The 16,455-nt window shown below is 36.5% G+C and overlaps 1 protein-coding gene across 3 annotated transcripts in view; it reads right to left on the bottom strand.

The window, feature by feature from the left end:
* Positions 1-15,567, bottom strand: part of LOC105216879 (uncharacterized) — a 68,436-nt gene extending 52,869 nt beyond the window's left edge. For 2 of the 3 annotated variants that reach the window (XM_029043292.2, XM_029043294.2), the window contains exon 1: positions 14,521-15,567. In XM_029043292.2, coding sequence (XP_028899125.2) covers positions 14,521-15,370 — 850 coding nt within the window. In that variant the 5' untranslated portion in view covers positions 15,371-15,567. The remainder of the gene's footprint in view (positions 1-14,520) is intronic. The other variant, XM_029043293.2, reaches the window with a different exon arrangement.
* Between the last annotated feature and the right edge of the window lie 888 nt (positions 15,568-16,455).

Here is a 16,455-nt window from a genome sequence, read left to right as displayed (position 1 = left end):
GACAACTTAGCCCACAGAAGAAGGGAGCAATACAATGGAACATTTGTATTGTTGAACACACGAAAGTTTTTACAAGTTTTTTTAAATGAATACGCTAGTGGACCCTGCAGGGAAATCGTGGTGTGGTGGAGCCAAACATATACTTTTCATAATAAAATTTATATTTATCCACAGAATAATAATCCATTTGCCGTGTATCAAGAAAAGAAAGTTGATAACAAATATGAGGAATATTTCAGTTTTATTAGAAAAAGATTATTAATTGTATTTACATAGCAATTTGAACTTTCACAAACTAATTTAATTTCTTCGCGGAAAAATTCTATAAAAACCGCAATTCCTGCAGGGTATCGTAAGAATTCATATGCTTATGTCTAAAGCCAAGAATAGTTATGAATTAAATCAAAGAAAACGAAAAAAATGCCAAAGGATTAATGAATTCCCACAAAGCAAAGGTAAGTTTGCAGAAAGAGAAATGACATAAATTGTTTATGAATTACAATGCAAGACAAAGGACAATGAAGGAAAATGAAAAAAAAAAAACAATTTAGGCTACAAAGGCTGAGTCGCGCAGTGGCCAATAGTGGGGCTAGAATAAGAGGAGTGAAAAGCCAGCAGCGAAGCCACCTCGAACACGCGCACCAGCGACCTCTCTACCCGCTCAATGAGTGTCTCAAGGCAATGCAATTATGCGATTCCACAGCATGTTTTATTCGCCAATTCGCATTCTACGAGAAATTCATATTTTCATTTCTCACAATACTTGAATGACGTTTCAAGCGTTGACGAGCCTGACATTTGTTGAGTACGATGTGCAGAGGACACACAAATATATTCCACAATCGGAACATGTCGCTTGCCACCCGACATGCCGCCTTAGTAAATTCAGAACATGAAATATTTGAAATGGGCCCATTAAGGTCCGCCACGGATGTTGGGAAATGAATGAAATAAAATGAAATTTACTTAATGTATTTTTTGAAGTTTTCCCAACGCCGCCAAACGAAGAGTAACGACGACTAACTGCCAAGCCATCTAAATGGCGGCAAGAGCGTACGAACTGCATATGAGGACTGAATGATGACACCATAAATATAGTGCGAGTCTAGGGCTGCGACGGTCTTGTTGGCGAGGGACGCCGGGATGGATGGTCAAATTGTATTTTGTTTCACAGTTATTGTTGCTGCTTGTTGCCTGTTGCCTCTCGTCAGCGCACTTATGCATATGAGCCAGTTAAGCGACGTGTAGTATGCGAGTCGGAAACATATGTTGGGGAAGTATAAAAATTATATTAATATGCAGTCGCGGTTCACTTTTACCACTTTGTATTTAGATTTTTTCCTTCAATCATAAGTTCACTATTTTTGTACTTTTTGAAATGTTATTTTCATTTTTTACTGCCTCGGCACATGCAAGGGTGTCTTTACTTTGCAATATGAACTCAACCACTAGCGAAGCCGAGGGATTTGTAATTTATACATTTTTTATATTTGCTCAGTTTTTTTTCCAGATTTTTTCTGTGTACTTTTGCATACAAAGATTTTTTGACTATTTTCATGCGCCGCTAAATCTCGCCTTGACCATTGGTAACTTGATAAGAAAAAAAATGTTCTCGAATCGAGTGGTAAGTATGAAGGAAGCGCGAAAGTATGCATTGAGAACCTTCACTTTAATTCTATTTACATTTCTCCATCTCATTCCACACATTCACAAAGATTTTTTTTATATTTATGGCAGCTCGCTAGTGATGAGGTATAATTTGTTTTAATGTTGGTGTTTATCATTTCGCGCGCATATAATTTCCATTATTTAATATTCCTCTTTAAGGAGTAATTTTACGGGGAAAAATGTTTTGAAACTCCTCAAGTATGTGTAGTTAATTTGGGAAAAATTGCACAGTTACTATGTAAATCAAATGTTTGTTGTCGTATGACTCTTGTCTTTAAAGAATGTCAAATATTAAATACAAGTTTATAATACAGATTTTTAGACAATCTACTACATATCTAGCAAAGACTAATAAGGCAAAGTTAATATGATGTACTGTGATTGCTCGTATTAACAGTTAGTAACTATCATTTTACCATCTATATATGTGCTTTTGGAATCAAAAACTCACAGAATGTTTCAAATTTTAACCTTCATTACTTACGAGGTGGCCCTCCGAAGGGTCTGAAGATACCTGGTGGCTATGAATATAGGACTCCTAGTGGTTTCTACGCCTATATCTGCAAGTGTGATATAAAGAAGGAGCAATGAGCTTTTTTACAAAATTCAGAAGGAGATTTCGGGAGCCCTTTCTAGGGAACTCTCCGAAAACTCTTGTTTTAAGCTCCCAAGCAACAAGCAGAAGTGGATGCCGTTAGAGTAGTGTTAATTTGGTTACTCCAAAGTTCATCGACCTAGAGAGAATCGCAGAAAACTGAACAACTGAAAAACTTGAAAGGGAAGGACTCTTATTGAAGTTTCTCAGACATCAGACTAGGAGTGAGACAAAGTTCATCTTGCGGTGTAGTACTTAACGACTGGTGCTCTTGATAGCTTGGCAAACCCTAGTCAACCATTAGCATTTGTGCGGTGACAAGATCGTTCGGTCACAGTGTAAAACCTACGAGGTTGTAGTTGTGTAAATTGGTTTTGAACCCTTCGGTCGTCTATTAGATGATAGTAAAAAAATCTCCACGTACTAAATGTGATATTTTTGTAAAATAAGAAAGTTATCTCGGTACTTTCCTTTTACTATGGCATTCTTATGCTTTATTAGACTCGCGACGAGTAAAATACGCTATATCGAATACACGTCATTTTAGAAACATTTTCACGATTATTTGATGTTGTCTAAAATTGTGTTTTTCGTCGCAGGGATCAATCTTGTCACTTTACGACGGGTCTGGAAAAGTTTTAAATCTAGAGAGACTCGGTATTAAAAGGTTTGGCAATAACGCAGACACAGATTCTGTCTGGAAATTAAAAGGCACAAAGATATTTTGAAACGATAAAGACCCAAGTCAGCAGGGACGTTTTGACTAGCTTGACAGTTCCTAAAAAATGAAGATACTGACGCTATTGAACAACTTTTGGATAAGTGTATTGAGCATTAGTTTATTGAACAATATGAAATAATAACAGTACAAAACTTAATATTAAAATTTCCTAATTATGTCGGCATATGTGTAAATACATGTATATATGTATGTACGTATATGGCAGTATGAAATGCCTAAAGTGCTGCTTGTATCCAAATAATGAACTCGATTCATTGATTCAACGAAAAGCAACCCTCGTGGTGTTCGAATAAAGCTTAATTGCTGCTGAATGGAGTACCGATCAGCTCATTAATCTAAACTAAATGCAAATATTTATCTAACAAATTAATATGGCCACATAGAAAATTATAATATTGTAATAATGACTAAATTGTTTACCACTAAATAGTCAGCGCTACGTAAGCAAAGTCAAAAACAAGCAACAACAACACAGCACACGCACTTAGTGCCAGCAACGATAAGCCAAATAAATAACGCCAACAAGTCGATTACCCTCCACCACGTCGAACAATATCACCAGCTGAGCAATACAAAGCGAGCAAAAATGCAATGCAATGTTAAAAGTGCACAACAACAACAACATTAGCAATAACAAATCGATTCAATGGACATGCAATTTGTTTTAATCAGGTTGACTTTGGTAGGACTTTTGCCCCCAAAATCCTTTGCCATCGCCACCGGCTAATTTGTATTCAAAAGCATAAACAACAACAACAACAGCCAAGTTCAATATTGTGGCTGCGAGGCGCATTCCATTGCAACATCACAGCTCGTATACTATGCAACCGGCTAATAAATCTATTTTAGATTCACCTAATCGGACCTAACGCACACGCACACGAACGCCCTGCCGCTCGTACACATTTGCCAAAGTAATTGTTCCTGTGGCTCGATTGGACAACACCATATTAATCCAAATTAGCATCAAAGTGATTTAATTGCTTGGAATTGCCAGCCGCCCAGCAATTGGTGAGGCCATGTACCTGTCTGACACCGCACACACACACACATGGTAGGGCGTAATCATACATTCCTGCAAGTGTTGGTGCATTTCGAGCAGTCTGCTGGCCTGCATCAACTCGGCAGCGAACCAGTCCGGTGGACCAGCACCCAGCCAACTAAACACACTTTGCACAGGCCACTGCGGCGTTCAATTGTTAGTTCACTTTCCATGCATTTAGTTTTGTTGTGTTTCGATTCCAATGCACGGTAGCCCAACCAAATGGTCATCTGAGGCCGCAAATCATTGTAATATTCATGGAGACAACACTACTTGCTGCTGCTCTTGCCGCCGCTCTTTCAGCTAAACTTGTTTACATGAGACAGCGTGCAAAAATTTATCTACGCATTTTTGCAGTTAGAAGGCAATCGATCAGGATTGACAGAACATGCAAAATAACCACACAGACGCACCTGGAGATTATAAACTTTAGGGTGTTTGAGAAAAGGTTAGGTAAGTGGCCAGAAACTTGCAATCATATAATCAAAAATTACCTTTCACTATCAATTGACGAAGACATTGTTATGAGGACATGACATTTTAGGCGATAGAGAAAAAGGGATAGAAAATTCGCAATGTAAACAGAGGAATTCCTATAAGTGAAAGAGAAGTGCATTCTTCTTAAATTTCGTTGAATTGCAAGAGAGGATACTCTAGCAACATTGATGTCGGAGAGGAAGAAGTGGGGTGTACTTCTATTAACAATTCATGAAATATTTATAAATCTATTTAGAAAGTTTCAAAAAAAGCGATTCACTGATACATATATATAACCCAATATCACAACATCAAAACCTATTATCAACAAAAAGTTAGTATGCAGAGCATTCTAGTTATGAGCCGTTCGCAGGGAAATTCAAGTCAAATTTTTGTCAATTAAGAAGAAATCAATTCAATCCGAATCAAAAAGTAATAATAATAAACAAATCAGAATACAGAAGAATATGAGTATTCTAGAAGGTCTACAAACTAAGCCAAATATCGAGTTATCTCTCAATTGATATCTGTTGAATAATAACCTCCAGCATTGTTCAATTTTATTTCTGACGGATTAACTCACTTATTAATTCAGATTTGTAAAATTTTCTCGCAAAAATGCAGTAATTTGTTGATAGAAAAATTGTGAAACTTAAACTATATAGCAGGAAATGTCAAAAATTTTCACAAAGGGGTTCAACATGCTGTTCCGATCTGAAAACAAAAGGCAGAGCGTCAAAATATTGAAGAAAGTTGTTGAGGGATGATTATCCGAATGAAGATAAAAAGGTATTCATTAACGACATCTTAAAGGTTAAAGCAAATAATTGAAGGCTCTTATACATTTCTACAGATGTTTTGCTAGTAACCAATAATATATCATTCTCGTCCCCCTCACAAAGCAAGAATTGTTCCGTAGTTGTGAGGTTTTGTAAGTTATAAATTAATAATTAAACTAAGAGTTTCGCCTAAAACAGGTTTTTATAATGACATCAAACCCCAAGAATCTGTCCAACAATAACAAGACACAAGCTGTTGATTTCCGCTATAGCCATAAATTCAAAATCATGTAAAATCGCCACGTAGCTTGTATTATATAACTAAAGAGGCGAAATAAAAATGAAATTACCAAAGGCTCATGCATTTTTCAATCCAACACAAAATAGTTGCACATCTCCACCCATATGATATGGGTTTGAGAGGGACACTCAGGAGAAGGCAGCTATAAAAGCGAAAATCCATGCATTAAAATATAAGGCGCTGTTAACCAAGTCAAAAAAGCAGCAAGTGGGACAATCACAAATAGAGAAATAGAAGGAACGCCGCCAACCAACGAATAAGCAATATTTATTGAGTACGTGATCTTTGACAAGTCCTTATGTGACCATTTTGAATTTTTTATTGGACACACGAGACTTAGCCCAGAAAGTAGAAATGAGCAAAACGAAAAGCATATGTATGGATGTGTAGGGGTAAGTGTGTGTAAGTGGACTACTCAAATTCAAGGAAAAATCAGCAGAAACAAGCCATTTCGCGCGGCACACAAAACACATTGCCTCACAGACGACGACAAGGATTTAAGAGCACAATAAGCTTCGGCATATATTATACAAATTGGTAACTTCTGAAAGTTTTCACCCGAAAAGCAGACCATTCAAAAGTAAATTGCTGAGTGGCACATGTCTGTGTCAAGGTAATTTTTGAAGACGACTTATTTGAAGAAGATTTCTCACCAACTGTTACGATACAGACAATTTTTTCTGACTTTGGTTTTTGATTTTTTTTCTTGCTGGTGTGATGCACTCGCACCTCAAGGGAAATGTATGTGATTCCAGATGACTGCATGCCTTGTATATGACACTTCAACGAATTGCCTTCAAGAAAATCGCAAAATAATTTTGGTCAAATGTCCGCCTGTAAGAAATGCGACTTTCGCAGTTGAAAAATGAAAACATTAATTTTTAATTAATATTTCGTGGAAAATATCATTGCTCAAAGGACACTGAGACGTGACAAATTGACATTAAAAGTAAAAAAAATTACTGGTATAAGCAGAGAAATGTGAAAAAAGGAGTAAACGAAGTGATATGCCGATAAATCGCAATAAGATTAAGAACATAGTGTAGGCAATAAATGAAAAATTATTATAACTAGCAGTGAAGCAGAACTAACAGTAAATCATCACTATAAGCAGGACGAATTGAATTATTAAGCATCATATTTAAGAAGAAAAAAAGGCTCAATATGAAGAATAAATCAATATTTACAGCAATTCCATCTTTCGACTGTTAGATCATAACAAAATGTGTATTTTCTTGACCTGTAAAGCTGCATTAAAAAATAAACAAAATTGTTTGACTGCAAAGGAATTCATTTATGGAGAAAAACCAATGTATCACTAAAGGTTTGACCGATTTTAATATTCGGTGTAATAGTCAAGTGATTTAAAAAAAATATTTTATTTTTTCAGGCCTAAGTATGTATTACATGTCATACTTATGCCCGGCTTCCCAGTTCGTGCTTTACGTGTTTTACGTTGTGCTTAAGATAAAACAGATAAATAGTTTTTTACAACTTTATTTTTCATCAATAACAATTTAAATTTGTCAAACATACTATTTTTATTGATGGCATTTGTAAAACATAATCAGCCTTATTGTAAACTTTCTGAAACTGAATTCCATTACCTATTGAAAAAATCACTAATTCACAAGAATTTCACGGGAGAAAAATTTCACTTATTCAAAAAATTCACCTTATCGTAAATGTAAATTTGTTCATGTGAAACCATAAAATTTTTCACAGAATATATTGATTAACATATTTTTTAACATGAACTATAGCTAGAAGGAGTATGACCACGAAAATTGCTAACGGTCAAGGAGGCTGGGCTGGGCAAGTTGGGACGTAGTTGCACTTCATCTTTCAAAGAAGTTACGATTCAGACTGCGGCTATACTAGTCTTAAGCGCGCTGACTGCAAGTTTGAGACTGGTAAAGGAATATTCCAATCTTCACTATAATTAGCTTCGAGCTACTTTACAATTACACTATTTAGAGTACCTGACCGCAGCTGAATCGCAGGAAATTATAAGGCTATTTAATATGATAAAGCAATAATAACATTTTAACAAATAAACTACTAAGTGATAAGCTGAGGTGGTTGTAAAAACGTTAAAATTGAAAATATTTAAGGAGCGTTGCTTGTAAAATGTATTTTTTCAGTTTTAGTACTGTCTTCAGTTTTCAAAGAAGAAGATAAACCAGTACCAGAAAAAGAAAACCAGCTGCGCTTTCTAAAGTGACTATTTTCTAGGTAGATGCAGTGGCAAACCAGCCAAGACCACAAATTATTATAAAACTTTTGTTGACTATTTATTGAATAAACTGCCTTTTCACAAATCTGGAGACTCATCAAAGTATAATACGGCCTTTGATAATTGATTTGAAAATTTTTAAAAGTGTCACATACATACATATGTTTTAGAATTAAGAGAAATTAATTTGAAGGTGAAGAAACAGGTTTTTGAGGAATAAAGAAATTCTTTGAAGACTGACAAAATAATTCTTGCTTGTGAACACTTTAATTTTCAGTCGACAACAGAGACAAATTTCTTTTGCTAGTATTCAATAAATCTATAGTTGAACGAACAATTGAGAAAATTCTGTAGTTTAAAGTAATATTTTTTATGGTATTCAAAAGACTTTGAAATTAGTGCGCTCTCGTGCTTTTCCAAACTTGAAGCAACACACATATACACGAGAAGTGGGCATAATGAGCGTGTGTGTACGCAAATCTAAGGCAAAAACGCGTCTGTGGATAATAACGAACACACAATGAATAGTTACGAACTCTTTGACCGACGACCGTCGACACACAGACACACATAAATAATTATAAGCACACATGTGCAAGACAATGGCGTGGTGTGTGTTTGCCACAATAAACGGCCCGAATGCCTCAAGGCACGACCGAAATCCGCGTGGCGCGTTCACACAAAAACAGGTGAAAAATCGTGGGCCATTGTTGACTTGGCTCAAGCCCTTTTTTGCACACACAAAACCAACAAACCTAACGAAAAACAATAAAATATTATTGTAAAAAACAAGCACGCACACACATCTAAATAAAACATATTGCAATGTAACAGAGGTGGAGAAAGGGGGGACGCCATGTGTCCATGGAAGAGACAAAATATTATTGCATAAGGATAATAAAGTGAATGTGGCCGACAGACAAGCAGAATCACACCACAGCGACGTGCTGCCAACAGCCTTAACAAACAAAGGCCCCATGCAAAGGCTTCTAGCGTGTAAGTGAGTGTGTGTGTGTTGTTGTTATTTTATTATTTGCATTCGCATTCTTCTATGTAGGTAAGCACTAAAAAATATAAACTGTGCCCCGTGGCAGCGGTCGTGTACGTAATGTGAAATAAAACAAAAGTGTCGTCGCTGCCATTGCAACAATTGCAGGCACAAACACACAACAACAATACCAATGTGTGTGTATGTATGTGTGTTTGTGAGGAAGCAACACTAACCTCTTGTTGCGTTTTTGCGAACGCATTTCAAAACATTCATTCAAAGCGCAGAAGCCTCAACTGTGCCATAATAACAACAACCACACATCCTGGCACTAAAACAACAGAAGTGCACTTTCAGGCGCACAAAGCGCGTTTGTCCTTTATACATACGTGGTCCCTTGCCGTGCCTCCGTGCCGCCGTTTGCCTAATCCTCCGATCTCACTTGGATTTTTATTGTGCCGTTTCAAGTGTCATGCTACAACAACAACAACAACAACACATAAAAAGCAGTAGAGCCAACACACCACAGGCGAGTGCGTCTCTGTGTATGTGCGTGTGTGTGTGTGTGTGTGTGTGTGTGTGTGTGTGAGTACGACACGAGTACAACACTTGAAATGTTTTAATGCAATAAAAAGCGATTGTAATGAGGCTCATAAATGCGTTTAGAAACGCTTTAACACTCGTGTTATTGGGCGAGTATGACGACTTTTGGGAACGCTGTTGAATGGCTTTTGTGTTTACGGAGCTTTGCGAAAATCCCAGCTAACTATGGACCCCAATAAGTCCAAACACGGCGACTGGAGCAGCCACTTACATATACACGTACATTTCCATGTACCCTGGTATATATATATATATGTGTATGTATTTGATCGCCAAACATGCGAATAATAGGCATTCCTTTGCTCTTTAACTGCATGAGGGACTTTATTCGTACGGGTTCAGTCAATTTACGTGGCAGTTCCAGTTCCAAATCGGAGTTTTGTGTATTTACAAACATTTACAGGTGCGAACATTCCGCTTTGTCAGTATCACACACACACACACACTCAATTGAAATTTGAAAACAATTGCAGATATTAAAATTTTAGTGAAGTGTACATAGTTTATACACCTTCATATTTGCCCTATAGTACATAGATACACATGTATATAGTATATGAATACATAAGCCCGTGAAAGAAGCTGAAATTAGGTAATTTCATTTATAAAAAGCACCTAGCTTCCTCTCTGCCTAAAAAAATATTCCACCAATGCTGATCAGAGCCACACGTTAGACATGTTCAAGCCGAATAGAGTCCGTATGAAAAGGTGGAAACAAATGGATTCAAATATCAGAAACAAAAGTAATTTTTGTATTTACGGGTTTTCGACCGAAATAAATTGACATTACTAACCATCATAAAACTTAAGGCCAATAATTGGAAAAGTGTGGTTAATATATTTCCAGAGATATCATTTATCTATACTACTATTATAAAGAGGAAAGATTTGTATGTATATCTGTAATGAATAAACTCCAAAACACAAATACACTTAAATACGACCGCATAAAAAAAAGTGTAGGATTATTGTTATTTATTCGAACTACTGCATTTTTTTCACAAAAATAGTTCATCATTTTATATGATTACTAGCTGACTCCGCAGTCGTTGCACTGCATGAAATTATTTGTTTTGAAAACAAAGTTGAATTTGTATAGTGTTGGAAAACATTTATTTGAGATTTTTCTAAATATTTTTTCAATGTAATTCAGCTTAATAAACAACATTTTTTGTTTTCTGTTCCGGTTTTTCAACTCATGAATGAAATTTATGCTACACATCTCCAGCGGCTGTCTTTGAGACCTGTTGATTGTCATCCCAAATGCAAGTCTCGTTGGAAACTGAATACGTTTGAACTGAAATGGCAAAGCGTTCGAACTCAAAGAAATTCGTGGAATCAAGCATTCTGCCCCCTTGTAAGTCCCTTTAAAAAATTATTGCAACTATTACAGTATTCGATAGCTGCTTGAAGATTGCGAAGCATAATAAATGACAAAGCATTATAATGACAAAGAATTTAGAAATTTCACTGGATAATTCACAGCTTCGTCTTCATTTTCAACATGATCGATCGATGTGTATGAACACAAATCTCCCGGAAGTCGACGTAAGTCGTATAGATTAAATCATCGACATCGGTATTTTTGGCATTTAAAAATCTGCGTGCACTCAACCAATCGTAGTTACGATAAATTTGGCTAATGTTCGGATTGATTTCAAACCATTAGAAGTATTAACCAGAATTTGCCCAGTTCTTTGCAAATCTTCTGCGGTGCTTTCCTGTTGCAGGAACACCCGCATATTCATGGTCAATCATATTGTTTTCGCGTGCCGCCACAAGTACGATGACTTGAGACATGCGTTCAATTCCTCCGCCGTTGTTGATTTCGAAATAACAGAATGTGTTTGTCAATAACAGTATCATTACGCCACCAAAGCGACGATTATTATTCCATAGATCTTTCATTGTTCTGTCAAGTGCTTCAATAAAATTGCGCTCATCTCATAGATGTTTCATAGATTTGCATGTTTAACTAAAGCTACAATGTCGAATGTGCCGTTCTTCCAACTGCCATTTTGAGATCGTATTGTTGCCAAAATCAATGATATCAGAATCAATCAGGATTCCCAGTTCCACCGTGCGTATCAAGAAATAAAAGTCCACCATTTCCATCATGGACAGCCTTAATCAATTCATCATAGGTCGTCTTTTGCTGCTCATTAAATAATGGAACATTTCTTTATACTTGTTGTTCCAAAGTTATTCTGTCGTCTGCACGATTCAGTGCATCACTAATTTGACGATTTGGTGATGGCATATGAATTTCAATGCTTCATTGTAGATGTCACCGTTCATTTGCAATTCAGAATTCCCTGTTGCCACTTGCCAATTTCCGACTTTTCCGAATTGTTTTTTTTTTTATAGATAGATTGAAAAAAAAATGTATGGAAAAGTCACTTTTTGGAATTTTACAATTTTCCAACTAAACCTTCCAAGATCCACAACGAACAACCTCTGAACATTTCATCAAGAATGGCCCAACCGTTCTCGATCCTTAGCGTATCTAATCTTGAACCGCTTTCGCAGCGCAAGGAACGGAAGCCCTCAAAGATAAATAATTTCCCCGTTTTTTACACATTTACCACTGTTTCTTCGCTCCTGATAGCCTATAGCCTTCCTCGATAAATGGACTATCCAACACAAAAAGAATTATTCAATTCGAACCAGTAGTTTCGGAGATTAGCGCGTTCAAACAAACCAACAAACAAACTCTTCAGCTTTATAATATTAGTATAGATTACAGTATACAGATTTCAATATTTTTTCCAGAATGTTCATTTATTTATTTGAGATTACTAATTTCAATATATGATATCCACACGTATGCACATATGTACATTTGACAAAAATTCTTATTAAAATTTAACTAACATTCGTTCGAAATTTGCACGAAAGCACTTTCATTGGTTGTGTTCTAGGGCAATATTGACACCCAGGAATGATATTGTGAACGAAATCAACAATCTAATAATTCAAAAAGTTAAGAAATTGAAGGACAATTTAATTGTGCCAAACATTATCACCGGCCCAGCAGCTGGTCAACTAGCTGATATACCGAGGATTCCGATTAACTCAAGTGATCTCACAATCCTATTTAAACGGCTTCAGTTTCCAGTAAAAACGAAAATTAAAATAAAAATAAAAATAATAATAATAATAATACAAAAACAAAAACAAATAATTTCATATTCGAATTTTCTTCATTTTACCCTTTTTAATGACCCCACACAAAAAAGAAAAGGTATTTATGGGAGAGTATGTGCCTAAAAAATTATAACATTTGAAAAGTTTGTTTAATACCCGTGTGAAGCTGGGGCGCGCTGCTAGTTATCTATAAAGGCAACGAAATAAAAATTATTTTATATTTTGTAGCAGATTATAGCAGTGACAGTTTATACATATGTATGACATTCTGAAGCGCATATATGGGTAATATAATCGAGTAATTTTGAGTTGATGAATTTTTCAATTTGCAGATATGTTTCCACTTCACAAAATTATAAACACATTAAAACTGCGAAAATCACTTAAAATCAATTTGAATTATTACCAATTGGACTCGTTATATTCGCATTAGATCCGCTCTAATCAGTGTACATTTCGTGTTTCTTTTTTATTCTACGCCAAAAGCTGTTGTTCACTCCGCACGAAACTACAAAAAGTTAAAGACATGAGTTTGTCTCCAATCCAGTGCACAATTCTAATAATATTAACAATTCATAGCTTTGCACCCATTATCCGCGCGATCAAATACACATTCACCAGAATGGAATGCGAGGCTTTCGACCAGCAATTGCTGCAATTCGAAGAGTGCGGTGTGAATAAGGAGCATGAAGCGCACATGCGTTTAAAGGTGCTCAAGCCGTCACTGGATAATATATCGGTATGTATTTTACTTCAGTCCCGCATACCATAAGAACCCAGATACCATAAGAACATTTATTTCTCGCCAAAGGTGCGGATTATGCTGATGAAGTACGATAATGGTGAATATAGGAGTTTCTTTTTGAATACCGAGTATGACGTATGCCGATTCTTGAAGTCACATCGCAATCCATTGGTGCAGTATCTCTTTGAATTTCTGAAACCGTACACAAGTTTAAATCACAAATGTCCTTTTCCTGAGGTATGTAGCGAACTCATTCACAAACCTCAGTAACTATTAAAAAATTTACAAAAGCTTGAAGAATGTAAGATAATTGCATAATTATATTCAAATTAACTAACTATTTACATGAGAGTGCATAATTCATAAATAATTTTGAAATTTTGCAAAAGCTCAAAGATATTTATTTCATATTTCAGACGTCCATGTACCTAAAGAACTTTCGAGTAAACGGCAGCATTTTGCGACCAATGAAAATCATACTCGACGGAAATTATTCCTTCTTCAGCACCTGGATGACTCATAAAGTCAAGCGCATGAAAATTGATTTGTATTTCACCTGGGAGGCTTGAATATTGTTAATTATATAAATTTCCAGAATTTGAAAAATTGTTGATACAATACATACATACTTCGTTAGTTATACTCCAGGTGAAAATGTTTCTTAAGTGATACTGGAAGGGCAAAGGCATTGTGTTAGCATATATATTAAGGATATATAACGGTTCGTATAGAGGGACGCGTACAGAATATAAAAACTACATGAGAACCTTTCAATTGCTCCCATATTCCAACTACCCAAAGTTATAATTTCATAATCTAGGAAGTTGATAATGCTTGGAACACAATAGGTTTCCCTGCCTAAAATAAAGAAATTCCGTTCACTGGAATCTGTAAGGAGGAGCTTCAAAACAGAGCCCGAGTTAAGAAACTCGGCATGATCGAAAGCAGATCAAAAAAAAAACTACTAACGAGATTAGGAAAAGATTAATGACAAGTGACAACCACATGGCAGATCTTATCAAAACCGCTATAGCAAAAAAGAGCAAAGTAACGGTATGTCAAAAAATATTATCAGTGGGCATCTTACGATGTGTGAGTACCATAAGATCTTACCCTACGGTTTTTACAATAATGAGATCATCGCCTCATCAATTAGCCACCACTTACAACTTTCAACAACTTATTGTCTATACTTACTTATATTGAGCGGCATAATGGCGGCTTGCATCTGACTGAAGATCTGGCGATGGTGATGGTGGTGTGGATGCCCGTGGTGAGCGATATGACCACCCACAGCTGCACCGCTGAAATACAAGTGGTTCTGATGCAGCGCCAACTGCTGGTGATGATGATGGTGATGGTGGTGATGATGGTGCTGCTGTTGTTGTTGTGCGTTGAACGCATGCTGTTGCAGGTGGTGGTGGTGATGGTGAGGCTGCAACTGATGCAGTGATTGCTGCTGCTGTTGCTGTTGTTGTTGTTGGCGGTGATGATGGTGGGCTAGGGGATGTTGCAACGGGTGTAAATGTTGTTGCTGCTGTTGTTGTTGTTGTTGTAGGTGGTGGTGGGTTTGTTGGGGGTGATGCTGCGGTATGGCCAAAGCCAAAGAATGATGGCCCGCTGCTACAGCACTAGCCGGCATCACCGCTGCGGCGCCAACACTACCGTTGCTCACCGACGCAGAGGGTGGTGGTGCGGGTGGCAAAGGAGGCGGCGGTGATGTTGCTGTACCTCCTCCTCCGCCATATTGACGTGTTGTTGTTGTCGCTACCGCTGCTGCTGTTGCAGTCGCCGTCGCCGTCGCTAAAATGTGATGATGTGTTGTTGTAGAACGTTGTTGATTTTGTACTGTATTCAAACTGTGTATGGAGGCGTGTACCGCCGATTGATAGATAATACCGTTATTCGACATAGCCGTCATCGACTGGTGATGATACATCGTCGGTCCGGCACTGGGTGGCGGTGCTGCGGCCGCGACTGTTGCTGCTGCTGCCATGGCAGCGGTGGCCGTAACCGGTGCCAGCGGAAGCGAGCAATAGCCGGCCATCTGTGTGTTGGTGTGGGTGCTCTCCACTATTTCTTTTCGCTTGTTATTGGTATAATTATACGACTTATTCCCTGCTATTCCATATCATTTCGCAATATTTTTCGATTAATAATTAACCTCTTAATTCAGTTAAGTTGAAAAGTATGCTTCCGACTAATATGAGAAGTATTTTTTTTCTACTGGGTAATGTTTTTGACCTTTATATATATTTATAAATATATATATTTTTTAATTATAAAGATCGGAAATACCAATATAGCATTGTTTTTATCTTTTGAATAATAGTGTTATTATGTTTTAATTCCAAATTTTTTGCTGATAAGATATTGCAATCAATTGGTTTCAATACAATTACTCAATGAAAATACGAAGTTTACAAATATTTCATTTCGTCATACTAGAAAGAAGTCTTAAAGATACATCTTCGAAGTCACTCCAGAGTTTTTATACCATAATATGCTAAGAAAGATCCGCTCGAAATTTCAAAGTAGTACGAAGTGGCTGAAACGATCTTCATGGTTATAAGATTCTTATGGAGAGTCGCAAAGTCTCAAGTTGGAACGTTAGTGTTGAAGGAGGGCTTATCTCTTCACTTAAAGCTTATCAGGCTATTTGATCATGGTCATTATAGTTGAAGCAATTATGAAAAAGCAGAACTATAACAGAGAACAGATGGACTAGACAGTTTGCATGATAAGCAATTCGTCCAATGTTTTATTTACAACAATGTGAACTTTGAAGAGCTCGTTGATATTTATAACTGCAGATTTGTAGTACAGGCGAAAAGAATGAAACCCAGACAATAAGTGCTAAAATTTCCATAATAAAGACAATGATAGTCTCTGTCTCGTTAAATTAAAATAACTCCGCTATTCTCAAATTCTTAGATCTCTATGTTTGAACTCTGCTCAACTCTACTGTAGTTAAATGGTAAAGTTAATGCTACAAAACTATGATTCATTAGATCAAAGATCAATCACTAGTTATTTTCAAACAAAATTTTAATTGAAATTCATTATCGTTATAGCTCCTGTTTCATATACATAATAACAATTTGTTAAAATTCAAATATTGTTTGATTTAAT

This window comes from Zeugodacus cucurbitae, chromosome 6 (genome assembly GCF_028554725.1).
Source record: "Zeugodacus cucurbitae isolate PBARC_wt_2022May chromosome 6, idZeuCucr1.2, whole genome shotgun sequence".
Lineage (NCBI taxonomy): Eukaryota > Metazoa > Arthropoda > Insecta > Diptera > Tephritidae > Zeugodacus > Zeugodacus cucurbitae.
Note: the sequence above shows the minus strand (reverse complement) of the source record. Positions and strands in the feature narration are given on the sequence as shown.